The sequence below is a fragment of the Falco peregrinus genome, chromosome 11 (assembly GCF_023634155.1).
Source record: "Falco peregrinus isolate bFalPer1 chromosome 11, bFalPer1.pri, whole genome shotgun sequence".
Lineage (NCBI taxonomy): Eukaryota > Metazoa > Chordata > Aves > Falconiformes > Falconidae > Falco > Falco peregrinus.
Window position 1 is genome coordinate 14,029,288 of NC_073731.1, and position 17,458 is coordinate 14,046,745.

The window sequence follows — 17,458 nt, forward strand, 5'->3', positions numbered from 1 at the left end:
TTCTATGATTTTCTTAGCCCTTTTTAAACAGGGAAAAAACCCAAAGAATACTTCAAATGATCATGGTCACCTAATTTTTGAACTCTGTAGTTGCTTTAAAAATTTGTAAATAAATCAGAAATTTTTGAGGAAGGGTCCATGTTTATTAATATTTAATATTAATGCTTTTCTAGATCTTTATACATACAACTTCATGAACCACACATCTTCAAAAGAATCCTCACATAACCTTAAAAAACTCTCAATGGAGTTTGCAAGTTTCATAGGGTAAATATGCATGCAAAAGCTAGTCTTATATTCGTAGTTGATTTATATGGAAGCATTCCAAGGTGATCCACTTAATTTTGAATTAAGCTCTGGTTTGAATACAATATTGTACTTGGTCACCTTTCCAACCTAAATTCTGTGATTCTATAAATAGAAATGGGATAAGAGTAAGAGTTCATCTGTTGATGAGCCTACATCACTATCCTAAACCTTGTAAAAAAGACAATTCAGAAATCTTGTTATGCAAAAATAACAAAATATGAAGCCTCAGAAATGGTATATCCATGCATTTCCAAATGTGCATTTTTCAGTTATATATACATGTAATTTGAGTGAGTAAAATTAGTACCGTGATCTCTGCATGTGTGACACATTTCTGTACTATTTTATAAAATTTAATATATTGTTTTAAAATACTCTATTACTAGATGTGTACTATAAGGAAAGATTTTATTCCTGAAGAATGGAGATTTTAAAAAAATGGTTCTTTCTTTGCAGGATATATGTCTATCTGCTACAAAGGAGAAAGATATAGAAGCCAAACTATCTCAAATAGCTGACATTTGGGAAAGCCAAATTCTGAGCTTTTCATCATTCAAAGGGAGAGGAGAGTTACTGTTAAAAGGAACTGAATCATCAGAAATTATAATGTTGATGGAGGACAGTTTAATGATTCTTGACTCTTTACTGACCAATAGGTACTTCTAAGTTGATTGTGTATGGTGTTTTCAGAAACACACTGAGATAGAAACTGTATTATTATTAGGCTAAATCAGTAGTAAATTTGAATGGAATATTATTTTTTAATGAAACAGAATGTTACAACGTCCAATGAAGCAGCTTCCCAGGTGGAAGGCTTTCATGTATCAGTAGCAAACTATTGTCTCAATATATTTGAATGTAATTGAGCTGGTAGAAACTTTCCATGAGATTCTTCTTGCTCTAAGTGAAACAAGTGTTGTTCAGTTGTGGGGGTTTTGTGTTGGTTTTTTTTTTTACCATTTATTTATTTTATAATCTATCTTATAATAGCTTTATTTAGAATTAAATAATTTCTGCTTCTCATCCTTTTTTAGATACAATACACCATTTAAAAAGGAAATTCAGAGCTGGATTTGTAAGCTTAGCAGCTCTACAGACATAATTGAAAAATGGCTGGTTGTGCAGAATCTCTGGATTTATCTTGAAGCTGTTTTTGTAGGAGGAGATATCGCAAAACAGTTACCCCAGGTAAACTTTAAAATGCTTGCCTATTATTGTGTATTAAAGGGTATCTGTATAATAATCATTATATTATATATATAATAAAAATAATAATTCCAACAGATTATGTTGTGAAAATACTTATGTTTTTGCTATATATAGGAAGAAAAGCTTTTTCAGAATGTTGACAAATCATGGGTAAGAATAATGCAACGAGCTCGTGAAAGCCCAAATGTAATTAACTGCTGTGTCGGGGATGGGACTATGAAGCAGCTTCTCCCTTATTTACATGAACAGTTGGAAGTATGTCAGAAATCACTTGCAGGGTATGAATTGTTTGATTTTTAATGCATTTTTTGTTTCTAAGTAGTTTATATGAAATATTAATAGTATTTCAGTCTTACTTTCACTCTTATGTAGAAAAAAACAAAGAGCTGAAATATTCTAATAAAAATCTTGTTCAATTTTAAAGATACTTAGAGAAGAAAAGACTACTGTTTCCTAGATTCTTTTTTGTTTCTGATCCTGCCCTTCTTGAAATTCTTGGACAAGCAAGTGATTCTCATACAATTCAGGTACAACCTTAGTGATTATTTTTTTTCCCCCTGCTTATAACAAAATGTTAGAATATGGAGAAGCATTTAGTAAGTTAAAATTTAAACATTTTCTTCTTATAAACTTTGCTAGAGTTTTTTTTTTTGTTTGTTTTGTTTCTTGCTCTGTAGTCTTTAACAAAATATGAAATGGATATCTGTAATTAAAAAAAAAAAATCTTCAGAATTCAGAACCCTAGAATATGGTCCCATCAAGTGATTTGCTGGTGACTCTTCTCACAACTAAACTAACAGAAAGGACCCTGTGACAATTTCCTGCTTTGCATATTTAAAAATTAATCCAACTAGTCTGGGTTGTTCCTAGGGATTGATTGAGATAAGAGCATTGATATTACACAGTAGCTGATCTCTGCTCTGCTAGATCACCTTATGGAAACTGTAAAAAAACCCAACACCCTAGCAAATGGAGATAAAATTGTACACAACCATTTCTGTAATTATTACCTACAGATGGCCAAAAATTCATCTGTAGGTTCAGATGAACCTTTGCAGGATAACCTAACTTGACTTTTTTTTTTTTTTTTCTGTTTTATAATGCTATGTATTTACAATGAATGGTTTCTGAATTATCCTTACAGCCACACCTGCCTTCCATATCTGACAATATAAATGAAGCGGACTTTCACCCAAAGGATTATGATCGCATACTGGCCGTCATATCAAGAGAAGGAGAAAAAATTCCAGTAATTCTCTGATTATTTTTTTTCCCAGAAATGTTGTTAATAGATAAATCATTCTATTATTGAACATAAAAGTATGCAATAAATTGTATTATTTTTAATTACAAATGAACAGTGTTGTGTCACAAAACTATAATAAATCTTCATTAAAAATTCCTAGTATGATTTATTGAAATTAAATCAGTAATTGTCTTGAATAGAAATGCAGCAAACATTCTTGAACAGTTTGGTAATTATGTTCTATTTTGTACCTTTTGCTTTTACTAATTTTTCAGTTGGATGCTCCAGTGATTGCAAAAGGACCAGTAGAGCTTTGGCTACAGGATTTATTGCATATGCAGCAGACTTCATTGCATGGCATAATTAGGGCAGCATATTACCAAATTAGTGACTCAGGATATCAGTTGCTGAATTTTCTTAATCAATTCCCAGCACAGGTGAGATTACAGGATGTGGATTTTTCTGTGCAGTCTGGATGGTGTGTGGGGGGAGGTGGGATGTAAAAAGCATATGGGAATGTCTATATGAGGAAGTTTTCATAGAGGAAACAAAGATAAGGATCTACTCAGTAAAAGTCAATCCTTAATGACTGCAATTTTGATATCCTATATATAGCATAACATTTTTCTTGTAATCTACTTTAAAATGACTTTTTTCTTCTCTTGGAGAATATGAAGTAGATCTTATATCTGCTATGATAGATATTGAACCCCTTTCAGAAGCAAATAAAATTTTATGCATACAATGATTTCTCTTTCATAGTTTAAGATTGCAAGAACTACAGTTATGATTATTTATCTCCTAATTTACAAGACTTACCTTATAATTCATATATTTGTCACTCCTGATAATGCAGTCCTAGTAGAAGCCTACCTTGAAGAATTCTAGTTTGCCTACAGACTCAATCATACTGATAATGTATGTTTCACTAACAAGTAATAAATTGTTTCCCATCCTGTACAAATTCTGACTCTCTAATTTTCTAATCTGTACAGTGCCAGGTGTTATTCTTTTAACAGATATTCTGCAAATACTAAAACTGGCCAATACAATCTTAAAGCTATATTTATGATGTAATTATGTATTATCTCAGCAGTGTTTATTTTTAAAAATCTCTTACTTTTCCTTTAACAGATAAGGACTCTGTCTTGTCTGCATGTCAGACATTTTGAAGTGGCTTTATTACCATCTGCAAAGATCTTCTTTCCCATGTCCTGCTAATCCAAATGTTTTCTGTGCAATTATTTGGGGTGGGGATTGGGGGTGAACTAGAAAATGGTCTTTGGCACAGAAATCTAAAGTACAGAGAAAGAAAATCTGTGTTATAGGACAGAGAAAGAATTGGGCAAAATACTGACAAATATTTGAAATATTTTCTTCAAACTGCTTTTTTCTTGTCTCTTTTGTTATTAGGTTGAATGAAAGAGTGACATTCAAAGATTTTTATTTTTTTCCTCTGCTAATTGGTCACTCTAAGATAATTTTTTAAATTTTGTTTAGATTCTGATGATGATGGCCTAATGGTTCTAAAATGGGGGGATATTTCCTGCTACAGTCTCTAACCATGAACTCATTACAGGTATAGGGAGTCAGAAATGTAAAAAGAGTGGTTAAGTCAAATTTTTAGGTCTTGGCAGTTTGTGTATATAGAAATGTGGCAAAAAATGGTATTGGTACGTTTGTCATGGATATGCCTGATCATCAAAATGATCTGAGACAGTAGTTTACACACAACATCCTGTAACTCTAGATATATTTGGAAGCAAAATAACTTGTACTTCAGTGTGCTCTAGGCTGTACTTCAGTTGTGACAGCATGTTTGAAAGATAGCGATCCCTCCCATATTCAGTAGGAATGCACAGGAATTTTTTTTAATGTTCTTCAATTAGCTACAAAATTGGCAATGAGAAATTTTCAGGACTTCTCCCCACACTTCAAGACCTATTTACGTTTGCGATACTGGAGTACACTAAGGGACTGTAAGTGAATCTGAGACTCATCCGTAATCTGTGTGTATCTCACTATGTGACAAATTTTCATAAAAGCTTTTAAATGTTTTCTCAGGAGTTTCCAGTACCACAGCAGAGCCAATTAACTCAGGCACAATATCCTGTTGAGAGAGCATCGTGCCGGATGTAGTGATAATTTGGGAGTCTCTTCACTATAATTTATTGTCCCTGTTACACCTAAGACTTCTATAATAAGGATAGTGTTCAAAAAGTGTTTTGTATTTTTTTTTCACATATTAAATTTGTAGGTTGGATTACTGGGAATTCAAATATTGTGGACACATGATTCAGAAGAAGCTCTACAGAATGCTAAAGAGGACAGAAAAATCATGCGAATAACCAGTGGGAGATTTCTGGAGATTCTGAATATGTTGATTAAGCAGACCACACGTGATCTTTCCAAGTTTGACAGAGTGAAATTTGAAACGCTTATTACAATTCATGTGCATCAGTGTGATATATTTGATTGTTTGGTAAAGTATATATTTTGATTTCTGGCAAATGCATTTTCTGTCATAATAATTTTTCTTACATGTGGTAGCTACAGTTACATGTGTATGTGTGTGTTTGTAAGACAGATATGTCCATAATCTCAACATAATAAAAATAGCACATAATTGCTTACACTAGAAAAAAACCCATCAGTTCTACCATCTCAATATTTGCTCCATTTTTTTACACTTTTCTTAGAATATTTTAATTTTCCACTTCCTCCTGCAAAACTATTTTGATAGACAAAAATGTTCCAATGTGTCCTTCATTTGAAAAAACTGTTGTATTACTCTTACTTGCATAACTAAACAAGTTGAGTTGGCTGCGGGTCTTGTAGCTTTATTATCATAGATAATTTCCTCATAGGTTGTTACAGAATCTTAGTAGTTGGTACTAGGCTGGACTTTAGCTCCGCCTATTCCAGAGTTAGAGCAATGATGGCAATATCTTCCATATCTATTGGTTTCTTCTTTCTGTCTCCCCTACACCTTCAGAGAGCAGGCTACTGGGATTTCTCTTTCTGGTTCCTAAGGAGAACACATAGAAGACAACAAAAACCCCTACTGAAATCAACAGATAACGCCAATCCTACTTCAGCTTTTTAGATTGTGCTAAATTGTTTATGTTCCATTATTCATTGAGGAATGTCATCCCTCAACACTACATCTCTCATGTATTTTTACTGCTGACACCAGCTTATTAGATCCTACATAATTTGCATTCGATGCATCAGTCAGATCCTTCCTTCATCATGCCTTTTGTCCTAATGTGTTTGGCAGATTCAGCAGTGTTTGCTAATTTCACTTGGAATGTGAGCTGCACTACCAAAGCAATTTAATATTTATTTAACACAGGTGTTGTAAAAATCAGGTTAAGTGATCAGGAAATTTTTTAATATCAGTTTAGCATACATCTAAACATATGTGATGCTTATATGTATTTCAGTTTACTTGCAGAAGCTTTACTTACAACTTACTACAGGAACTTTAACCTGAGTAATCACTCATTATTCTCATACAAATAGGCATTTTATCACAGTTATCAAAGACAATAAAAGTTGATGCTCAGTTATACACTTATTTACTTGCTTTTAAGGTAAAAATGCACATTGAATCACCGACTGATTTTGAATGGTTAAAGCAGTCTAGATTCTACTTTAAAGAGGATTTCGATCAAGTTTTGGTATCCATTACAGATGTTGATTTTGTCTACCAAAATGAATTTCTTGGTTGCACTGATCGGCTGGTTATAACACCTCTTACAGACAGGTTAGAAAAACCAATTATACATAATGAATACTTTTAATAGATGGTACATTCTGAATTAAGTCCTGTGTGGGCTAGGTCATTCATGAAAATCTTCTCATACATTAATTTTTTAATTTGTCTAATATTCACAGTTTTTAACACACTAGAGTAACAAAAGATAAAAGTTTTTGCTTGTATAAGTAAAGTTTAAATGCTGTGTTTTGTGACTTTTACCACTGTGAACCTCCTGCACTCACAGAAATCAATGGAACTGCTTTATGAAGGAGTAATGTTTCAACATAAGAGTTACAGAATCTATCGCATAACTCATTGTTATCTTATATATATTACACATGTATCTTTCATATGATTTAATAAATTAATATGAATTAACATTTATAGGTGCTATATAACTTTGGCGCAGGCTTTGGGAATGAACATGGGAGGAGCTCCAGCAGGACCAGCTGGAACTGGTAAAACAGAAACGACGAAAGACATGGGAAAGGCTCTGGGAAAATATGTAGTTGTCTTTAACTGCTCTGATCAGATGGACTTCAGAGGTCTGGGTAGAATTTTCAAAGGTAAGACTTCTTCATGCAGGATAAGAGAGACCTCCACAGCTGCAGTTAGGGCAGGTTGCTCAGGACCTTGTTGATGTTAGGTTTTGAGTATCTCCAGGGATGGACATTCCACAACACCTCTGAGCCCCTATGCAAGTGTTTGACCATCCTCATAGTACATTTTTTTTATACTTTCATTGACTTGGAATTTCCCACATTGAAACCTCTGTCCATTCTCTCCTCTTCTTCCACTGCACCTCTGAGAAGACCCTGGCCTTCTCAGTGCCTCCTGTTAGCTAGTTGTGAACAGTAATAAGCTTTCCCCTTAGCTTTCTCTTCAGGCTCAACAAATCGTGTTTCCTCAGCCTCTCCCTCTGTGTCGTGTCCTCCAGCCACTGACCATCATGGCAGCTGTCTGTGGGACTCATGCAAGTATATAAATGTCTATTTGTAAGCCCCAAACCAAACACAGTACTCCAGGTGCTATCTCACAAGTGCAGAGTAGAGGCAAGCAATCATTTTCCTCAACCTGCTGGCTACACTCTTGTCCAATCTGCAGCTGGCTTCCTTTGATATAAGGGCATAATTCTGATTCATGCTGAATTAGTTGTTAAGCAGGACACCAGGTCATTTTTTACAAAACTGCTTTGTAGTCAGTCACCACCAAGTCAGTACTGCTGCATGGAGTTATTCTGTTCCAGATGAAGGTCCTGAAGTTCATAAGGTTTCTGTCAGCTCATTTTTCAAATTTATGGTATTGCATGTACTGAGAAGCAAGGAGTGAAACTACTAATTTTAATTTGTTGTGTTTGGGGTTTTTTTGTTTGTTTGTTTGGGGTTTTTTGTAGCAAGCAAGTAATTATGGCATAAAAGTGCCTAAAGCTGTGGGTTTTAAATGTAATTACCCCTTTGAAATTAAAGCTATTCATATTTTTAAAAGATCTTGGAGTACATGACAGAATCCCGCTAAAATTACTTAGTCTTCACTGCATAACAATAACATGCCCTAAATTAATTGTATAAATTTTTACTTTTAAATAGCTGTCTTCCAGTATGCATGAAAGAAAAGCACTGCATACTGGTACTTCAGTATTATTTGGAAAAGAATGCTGCTACAAATTTTCTCATAAAGTGTTGCTAAAGGTACAACAATTCTCTTGTTACTTTTCCAAACTGAAATTAGGCAACTGTGAAATTATTCCTTCATGAAAATGTTATTGTTATCAATATAGTGTTTCTAGATTTCTCTTCCCATTTCATTTTCTTTCTCTGTTGTCCTCTTTTTTCATTCATAGACAAGTTCACACAGAGCATTGTCCACACTTTCTATGTTGTTATGTCCTATACCATTACATGAAAAACTTGCATTTTAGTGTGGACTTCAAATGGTAATGCTTAGACATAGAGATATATGCTTGAAGATTAATATTTTCTACCTTGTGAGATTCAGTTTTATTTAAACCTCTAGCTAGTGAAAAAATAATCATAATTTTAGCCTTTATGATTTATAAGAGGGAAGTAAAAGGTATTGTGAAGGCTGGAAGACCCAAATGAAAATAAAAAGTGATTTTTTTTGTTGTAACATTTGGGGCCAGTATTTTGTACTCTGCACGTATTTTTATTTTTTTAGACTAACAGCTTTTTGTAAATAATTGAATTGTCATTTTAAAATAAAATAGTACAATCACAGGAAGATCTGGACAAAAGATCTGCCAAATGCCCCAAGACATCCACAGATTTTTTCTGATTCACTTTTAAGCAATTTGTATACATCAGCAAGTATTGATTCAGATTGATATTGAAATAGTCAGTTAGGTTGGGGGAAGATAGGCCTTGGCCACAGGGCAATAAATAAAAATAATCTTATTTAATTATTTGAGGCAAAAGTAATCTAATTCAGATATCTCAAATATGCATGAAGAACAACAGATAATGAATTTTTCTGTCCTTGTTTTAGGTCTTGCACAGTCTGGATCTTGGGGATGTTTTGATGAATTCAACCGAATTGAGTTGCCTGTCTTGTCAGTAGCAGCACAACAAATCCACATTATTTTAGCAGCAAGAAAAGAAAGGAAAAGGCAGTTCATTTTTTCTGATGGAGACTGTGTAGATTTAAATCCTGAGTTTGGCGTTTTCCTAACAATGGTAAATCTAGTAATAATTCTAGAGAAGTGACAAATTATGCTATTAATTAAACAGTTAAATGGCAAGGTGAAAATAACTGATTTTATTAAGTGATGCTGTTGCTATAGAATTAGACTGAACTACTGGAACACATAAATAATCTGAATATTCATGAATTGCACGTCTTCATTTTTACTTTAAGATTATTGAAAAGGTTCATGACTATGTCCCTTTATTACTGTATTGCAATTCATTGAGTAAGAGTTTGACCAAACCTTGAGAATTCTCTGTGCTCACTAAGAGAACTGAAACACTAATATACTTTAATTACTACGTTAGCTTGAAATGCCTTGACAGTATTAGTGAAGAAGATACTGTAGGAAAAACAAAAGAACATTCACTTCCAGCAGGAGATACAGGAAAGATATTTTTCAGTGACATATTTCATATCTAATGGGTGCTTTACATGGATTTATGAAAAGAATTCTTTAAGCCGATTTACAGCAGACATGCATGATTCTGGAATAAACCACCCTCCTTGTATTGTGGTGACAACAGGTCTTTTCAAAACCCGTGCAAAAAAAGTTATCAGATCCTTTGATTGGTGGTTACAGGATGTGTCTAAACTGGTAACTACAATGCTGCATGTCCACGTTTGTTCTTCTGTGGCAAAAGGGGCACATTCTGTTCTGTGCATCAATACTGGAATCAGTGCAGGCATTATGACAAAACCATGTTTCTTATATCATGAAGTTTTTATGGGTATTATGAGATACATTGTTCCCTGTCTTATAATGATTATTTGTTAAAAAGAACTGCAGCATATATAGATCAAAGTTAGGTCCCACAGCTGAATGGATAATCTGCGCAAAAAAGATATGCAAGGTAACACCTATAATTTTACACGAGTTACCATTACCCAAAGGAGAAACACAAACTCCTGGATTTAGAATATTAACTTTCTGAGCATGCTGCCTTGTTCCCATAGGGTTCCTGAGGCTTCATAGCACTAGTTCCTGTAATCTCATGGGCAGGGAATTTTATAGTGTGTGTTTCCTAATGCCAAGGCAGAAGGCAGTCCAAGATGACTTTATGGGAAATTAAAATCTTCATCGGCATGTTTGAGTGCAGAGTAGTAGCAGAGGAGGTCATAAATATATTTTGAGTGCTTCTCATTTTGTAAATGTCACCTGTGTGATGTCAGAGTTATCCCTCATGTTGGCAACAAGTTTCTGGAAATCTTCAATTAGTCAGACTTTCTTGGGCATTAAAATTTTATTTCATATGATTTTGATGTAAAGTTTTATGTTTAAATTTTGTTGACTCTTATTTTTACTGTGTCATTTCAACATATTTTTGGGTGTTCTTCAGCCATTATTAAAACCAGTTCTGTTAATAAAAGGGAATTACAATTTCTTACTATGATTCTTACTTCAGCGGGTAGGATTCACTCATAAACTATTGAACATTCAGTGAGATTTTGTACTTTAAGGCTAGCCTTTCAGGCACAAGAAATAGAGAAGGGCATCCTAATTTTTTTCACCACAGGCTGCTTGTTATCTCTCTTTTTTTAAAAAAATAATATTATTTTGGGTCTTGCTAGACACTGGATTTTTAATATGTTAAAACCCCTCCCTATTCTGCAATATAATAATGAAAACTTTGTTCACATTGGGAATACACTAAAAGAAATCCACCAACTAGATTGTATTCCATGAAATCTTAACTTTCTGATTTTTGGCTTGTTATGATAAAAAAAATTAGCTATTAGTCTGGTAATTATGCAATGGTTACTAATTCTTAGTTATGGTTGATGGGTTTTCTTTACATTTTAATCATAAGTAGACAAGAGTTCTAACTCTGAACAGATCTAGGTATTTATGCATAAATCTGTCGAACAATAAAAAGTATGTTATTTTGACTGTTATAAATAATAATGCATTATGTTTTCTTATATAGAATCCTGGATATGCTGGACGTCAAGAACTACCAGAAAATCTCAAAATTCAGTTTAGAACTGTTGCAATGATGGTTCCAGATAAACAGGTACAGTTTCTGAATGAATTAAAAGAAAAGTATTTTACTTTGCTTACCAATCTTTAGAAAAACTAATGGAATTTCTAAAAAAATTGTATTTCAGATAATTATAAGAGTTAAGCTTGCAAGTTACGGATTTAGTCATAATGTGATCTTGTCTCAGAAGTTCTTTGTTCTTTATAAACTTTGTGAGGAGCAGCTCTCTAAGCAGGTAGTGTTATGTATTCCTTTCCTCTTTGTCTTTATATTTACGCAATACAACCCCTTAGGTTTTGGGTTTGCAGATTGTTTTTGAAGTATCACTTTTATGCTTTTTACAAAATATTGAAGTAGCTTAGATATAATTCAAACAAGTATTTGTCTAAAATTTTTGAACAAATATCCATGTTAATTCACATATATGTAGTCACATACATGCATTTGTCTGTTAAACAATGATAGTTTGTAGTTGCAAGTGCATGAGGCTCTCTACCTGAACATGGCAGCCAAGTGAAAATTGAGCTGGTGATGTAAGAATTATCCAGGGCTGGAGAAAGTAGTTGGAAGTTGGAAACCACAGGGGTAACATCTTAAGTTTGATTTAAGTTGCCCTTCTTCCCATAGCACTGCTTTGATCTGAAGTCTTGACTTTAAACTGCCTTATTTGGTAAGACCCAACCTGGAATGAAACTTATTTTTTTAGAATCCTGCTATACAGAGCTACAAAATAATTGCTATATGGCATTATAAATGTTGAAGTAAATTAAATTTAAATTAGAAAAGAAAAATACCTCCTCCCCCTTTCCTGAAAATGAGCTGTTTATTCTTCATTTATTATAATAGAATAATTCCTAAACAACAGCAACAATTCCTATTTTAGCTACCTTTTCCAGGCAGGCCAACTTTACTATACAATATGCAAATAAGGTTTGATGTACTTATGAAATAAATCTGGAGAACTTGTCACTGATGCATAAGCCTTTTCCCACTCTTTAGGTACATTATGATTTTGGTCTGAGGAATATCCTTTCAGTACTGAGGACTCTTGGATCTCAGAAGAGGGCCAGGCCAAATGAAAGTGAATCAAGCATTGTTATGAGAGGGATAAGAGATATGAATCTTTCTAAGCTGGTAAGAATCTAATTTTAGCACCACGTAGAGGCAAGTCTACTAGTTATTTCATGGGGTTTTGTAGAAGATTATGAAAAAACTCAAACATCCTTTTCTTTAAAATTGAAACATAATAATCATCATGTTATCATTAAATAGCAATGAGAGTTTATTAGACTTGCAAACAGTGCTCAAGGTGAAAAGGTTCAAGTAGGTTAATAGTGGCCTACTGTACTGACTTGTGCACAGACTGATTACTGTACTGTAAGTAATCTGAACAATTTGAGTGTCCACTAAATTAAACTTTTAAAGGTTTCTTTCCAGACAGGATGTTCTTTCCAATATATGCTGCAAGTGTTTTACAAATAGATTTAAAAAATAGATTCCAGTGTCTACTCTGTGGGAAATTTCTTTCAGTTTTGAATTTATTTCTCACATGGCATATGGATGACATTTTAAAAATGCTGTTTTTGTAGTGAGCTGTCCTGTTTGCTGGTTGTGTTTATGAACATAAGTGCCTGTATTTAGAATATATATTCTTAATTTTTGCTATTTTAAAATAGAGATTAATTTTTATTTGAGAACATCCTTTGGATATCCATGCTTTAAGTACTTAGTAACTTTTTTTTGGTTTCAGATAGATGAAGATGAGCCTTTGTTTCTCAGTCTTATCAATGATCTCTTTCCGGGGTTACAGTTGGATGGCAGTACTTACACTGAGCTTCAGGCTGCAGTAGCTAATCAGGTTGAAGAGGCAGGATTGATTAACCATCCATCATGGAATCTTAAGCTTGTTCAGGTAAAACATTTTTTTCTAAAACGTTTTTAACAAATAGGAGTCAGAACACCATGTTAGTAGTTAAACCATTGTCTCACTCAATGACCTGTGCTTCTAATATGGGAAAAATCAAAGGTTGTGTGTACACCACACTAAGGAAGACCAATCCAAGGGACTTGTGGATTTATTTCTTTAAATTATGCAGAAGAAGAAGAAAAAAAAAAGTTAAAACATGCTATTAACTTAGTCTTTCCAGATATGGTAGTGCATCTAAGTTATCTGAATGAAGCAGCAAGGCACCTACGCGGATCTCTAACGTGAGTTTCATAGCCTAGAGTAGGGATAGTAGGGCATAAGAAAGATTGGGAGGCATTTTGAAGGCCAAAGCTGTAAATAGAGTGAGAAGAAACATAGCCAGGGCACAACTCCTGCTGAGTAGGAGGAGAGAGCTAAAAGACTTTTATAAGGGCAAAGAAAAATGTAAGAGGTATGTATTTCTGACTTAAATATGTTTCTGTAATGGAGAAGAGTCTTCATCATGAGTTTGAGTGGACATTGCAATAAACAAAGTTTTTTTCATGTGAGTTTTGAGAACCTATACACTGATCAGGTAATGATCCAGCTTACCTGTACTAAATTGAAAGAGTTAAAGTATAAGGACGCATACACCATATATGTCTTATCATATGCTGTGACAAACTTATGGAAACCTATAACAAGGTTAAGCATGACAAGTGAACATACATGTAGGTAATATGAAAGAACCAAAAATAGTGTCAGTAACAGGAGTGACACTGTCATGCACAGGGAACTGTTTCTCTCAAGGACATGCATGACTGAGAGATTAAAGCTATAAAGAGGTTTAGAGGCTTTCTGGACTACAAAGGATGTAAACAAGCCCAGCTGCTGTAAATTTGTATCCGTAATGTTCAAAGCAAGTATCCTTCTGAAGTGCATTAACCAACCTCAATATTGTAGAAAGATCTCACCCAGGTGGATTTATGTATCCCTTTGTTATCTGCATGTAAAAGTTTTAGTAAAAACGAGTAAGAAAATACATGGAACCTGAGTGAGAGACTGTAGCAAAAAGTTGTTGCAAACAACGTTGTTTACATAAAGCAAAAAGTTGCTTATTTTTGACATGAAAAACACTTGGTTATTGGCACTTGAGGGATACTGAAATAGACCTTGTGCACTGGCAGTTTGCTAGGAGCGTAGTGTGTTTTTTTTTACCTTATGTTGCAAGCTTTTTAGACCTGGGGTGTGTTCTGATTGTAAAGCAAAAAAGAAAAAATGGTTAAGGTGTTGCAAGAAATTCTTTTGATTTCAGCATATTTGTAAGACATTATGTTTAGTAAACTAATGATTTGATGACTGAACTGTAATTTGGGATTATGATAATTTGTGTTTAGTGTGGGATCATCTTTATGATGTGTTGTTGATTAATGAATATGTATTTATTTAATTTGAAGGAAAAAAGATGCTTAAATGGCTTTCTGGACATGTACTCTGACATAACATTTAAATGGCTGACAGCTGTATTTCTGACATGCAATCATGTTTGAAACTAACTGAATTTATTATTAAAGACAGTTAACTCATGTTCTGATGAGCTTTATGCCAACACATTTCCCTATACACAACCTTCTTAAAAAAAAAAACAAACATTCAAATGCAGCAGACTAACAACTCAAGAAAAAAAGATCAGTCATTAACAACTGTAAATTGACAAGCTGGAAAGGTAACTAGAGCATTGTTGCTCTTTTGTCTTTTTGTTCTATTCTTTTTTGAGAACACACTTTAATTATTGGTGATAATGATGCTATTAAACATTATGGGTTTGTTGGTTTCGTGTGTTCTCTGATTCCTTGTTTTTTTCTGCATGCAGGCAACAAGGTGTGAACGCTTTTTCTTGTAATACCATGCTTTAAAGAAGGATCAGCTTTACTTTATTGGCTGTATTACTCATTGAGATTAAGCTTATAGCCTTAATTAGTGAAATGTATTTTTTTTTAATTTCATTAATTGATCAAATTGATTTTGGTTTGTAAAATTTGTCAGCTAAAGAGGAACTATGTTTTCTTCAAATATTCATATTTTACTTATGCTTACTTTTTGAATAATTGTTAAACACTGTTAATGGTTAAGACTAATAACCTTTACCACTTCCAGTGGCTGAAATCTATATTGCTTTAGACTAATTTATTCGTCATTTTCCTGGTTGCCAAGCTAAGAGTACAGCTACAATAACTGACACTTAAGAACATTTTACCCTGTCGAAATATGTTTGCATTTTCTTGAAACACAGCCTCAGAATAGACACTTTCTGAAACTACAGGCCTTGAAGTCCTAGGAGTGTTTCTTGGCTGTAGAGTCATAAATTAGAAACTACATCATTGGCTCTTACAAACTAAGTATCTTAAAAGAAACTAGATGTAAACCAAGAAAAGCAATCTGACCTTTGTGCTTATTACCAGGTGTCTGAAATTTCCAAACTTGTCTACCTTAAAAAGAAAAAAAACCAAAAAAACCCCAACAAAACCAACAAAAAAGCCCTGGCACATGATTTTTTGAATGAGAGCAAAAGATACAGTGCATTACAGTATTCTAAAAAGTGCGACATTCTTCCTTATGTTACTTCACAGCAACTAAAATATCATGTCTCTGTCATCAAAGCAGAGTTATATTTATGGCTCTGCTCAGACTCCACCTAATTTACAGAAGGTTTTGCTCCGCATTCTGCAGGCTGGATCCATATTGTCCTTCACATAGCTTCACACTAATGGCCAGCATAATTTTTACACGGCAGAAAACATTTTTGGCCATCCTGCTTAAAGTCATGTTCACCATTTTATTCATGGCTTAATATTTCAATATTTAATATTCAATATTTCAATACTTAACAAATTCCATCTTCCACTGGGACTAAGAAGTTTGAAATTGTCAAGTTCATGGTGGATTTGATCTTAGTGTAGATTTGTGGTGCCTGTAGATCTTCCTGGACTGATACAAGCCTTTATTCAGCTTGCAGCAGCAGCTATATATGCTTCTCCTTACAACATTCTGTCATCCAGGAGGACTACCACTTATTGGTTCCTTTCGGTTGCTCCAAAAGGAGATAGTTGTGTAGGCAGACTGCCACTTCCATAGCAAGCCTATAGCTAATAGTAAAAGAAAAACAGAAAATTCAATAAAGAACTCTCCTGAACCTAAACCCATCTGCAATCCTGGAGGAAGTGTGGTCCCTGTGTTTATTTTATATACTCTGGTGTTTTAGTACTGTGGTGATTAGCCATTCCTTTGTTGCCTTAATATTTTGGTAACCATTCATTTTTTCCATTGGAATAATGCAGAAAATCCTTTTTAAAATCTGGTAAATTTATTTTCAGTTTCTTTGAAAAATTTAGGCAAGATTTAGCTGTGTAAACTGTTTTATAGTAAACCTGCTTGGTGCTTAGAAGATCAGGATGTGAAGGTATGTACTATTCCACAAAATACTGGAAATCAGGAAACAAATGCTGATTTCAGTTCTGAGCATATAATTTGTATGTCTAATCCATTTATAATCACTATCAAATGTATTAAAAGCAAGCAAAAATCTTCCCAAAACATTTATTTCTTAAAATATTCTGATTTTTTAATAGTTGTATGAAACTTCTCTAGTACGTCATGGGTTGATGACACTTGGACCTAGTGGATCTGGAAAAACAATGGTCATAAGTATATTAATGAGAGCACTGACAGAATGTGGCCAACCTCATAGGGAACTGCGTATGAACCCTAAAGCTATTACTGCTTCTCAGTTGTTTGGAAAACTAGATGCTGCAACTAATGATTGGACAGATGGAATCTTTTCTGCACTGTGGAGAAAAACACTGAAAGTTAAAAAGGGTATGTAAATACTTTCTTTACAGTATCGTAAACATACCTCTTGAATGATATGTTGAAAAAAGCATCTTGAATTTGCAAATGTAGTGAAGTTCCCCCTTGAGAGAGCATGGATGAGGTTACAGTTCAATCCTCAAGAAAAGGCAACAGTTTAAAAATTTATTATTTCAGTAGTACATCATTAAAAAATTTGTTCATTTCCTAGTACTTCAGTTCTACAGTAAAGATGTGGTTTTTGGAAGCTGTTAAAGTATAATTTGGATTTACTTGTACTAATTGCACTAGTTTTAAGGTAGTGGGTTTTTTCCCATGGTTTTTCATACATTGATTACCCATGTATATATTTCAGTATTTTAGGATTGGGATACTGAAATTCATTTTCACAGTGATTCATTTGTATCTGAAAAAGAACATTTATATTAAAGAACAGGAATTATTGTAGGGAACATTCCTAGAAGGAGGTTCTTTTT

The 17,458-nt window shown here is 33.7% G+C and overlaps 1 protein-coding gene across 1 annotated transcript in view; it reads left to right on the forward strand.

Annotated features, from left to right (window-relative positions):
- DNAH8 (dynein axonemal heavy chain 8) overlaps positions 1 to 17,458 on the forward strand; it is a 137,287-nt gene that overhangs the window by 48,732 nt on the left and 71,097 nt on the right. Inside the window, 15 exon segments of the mRNA XM_027788521.2 lie at positions 766 to 965; positions 1,344 to 1,497; positions 1,633 to 1,796; positions 1,943 to 2,045; positions 2,663 to 2,767; positions 3,040 to 3,201; positions 5,022 to 5,246; positions 6,361 to 6,533; positions 6,915 to 7,093; positions 9,030 to 9,217; positions 11,156 to 11,242; positions 11,337 to 11,444; positions 12,209 to 12,343; positions 12,960 to 13,121; positions 16,745 to 16,991. Coding sequence (XP_027644322.2) covers positions 766 to 965; positions 1,344 to 1,497; positions 1,633 to 1,796; positions 1,943 to 2,045; positions 2,663 to 2,767; positions 3,040 to 3,201; positions 5,022 to 5,246; positions 6,361 to 6,533; positions 6,915 to 7,093; positions 9,030 to 9,217; positions 11,156 to 11,242; positions 11,337 to 11,444; positions 12,209 to 12,343; positions 12,960 to 13,121; positions 16,745 to 16,991 — 2,392 coding nt within the window.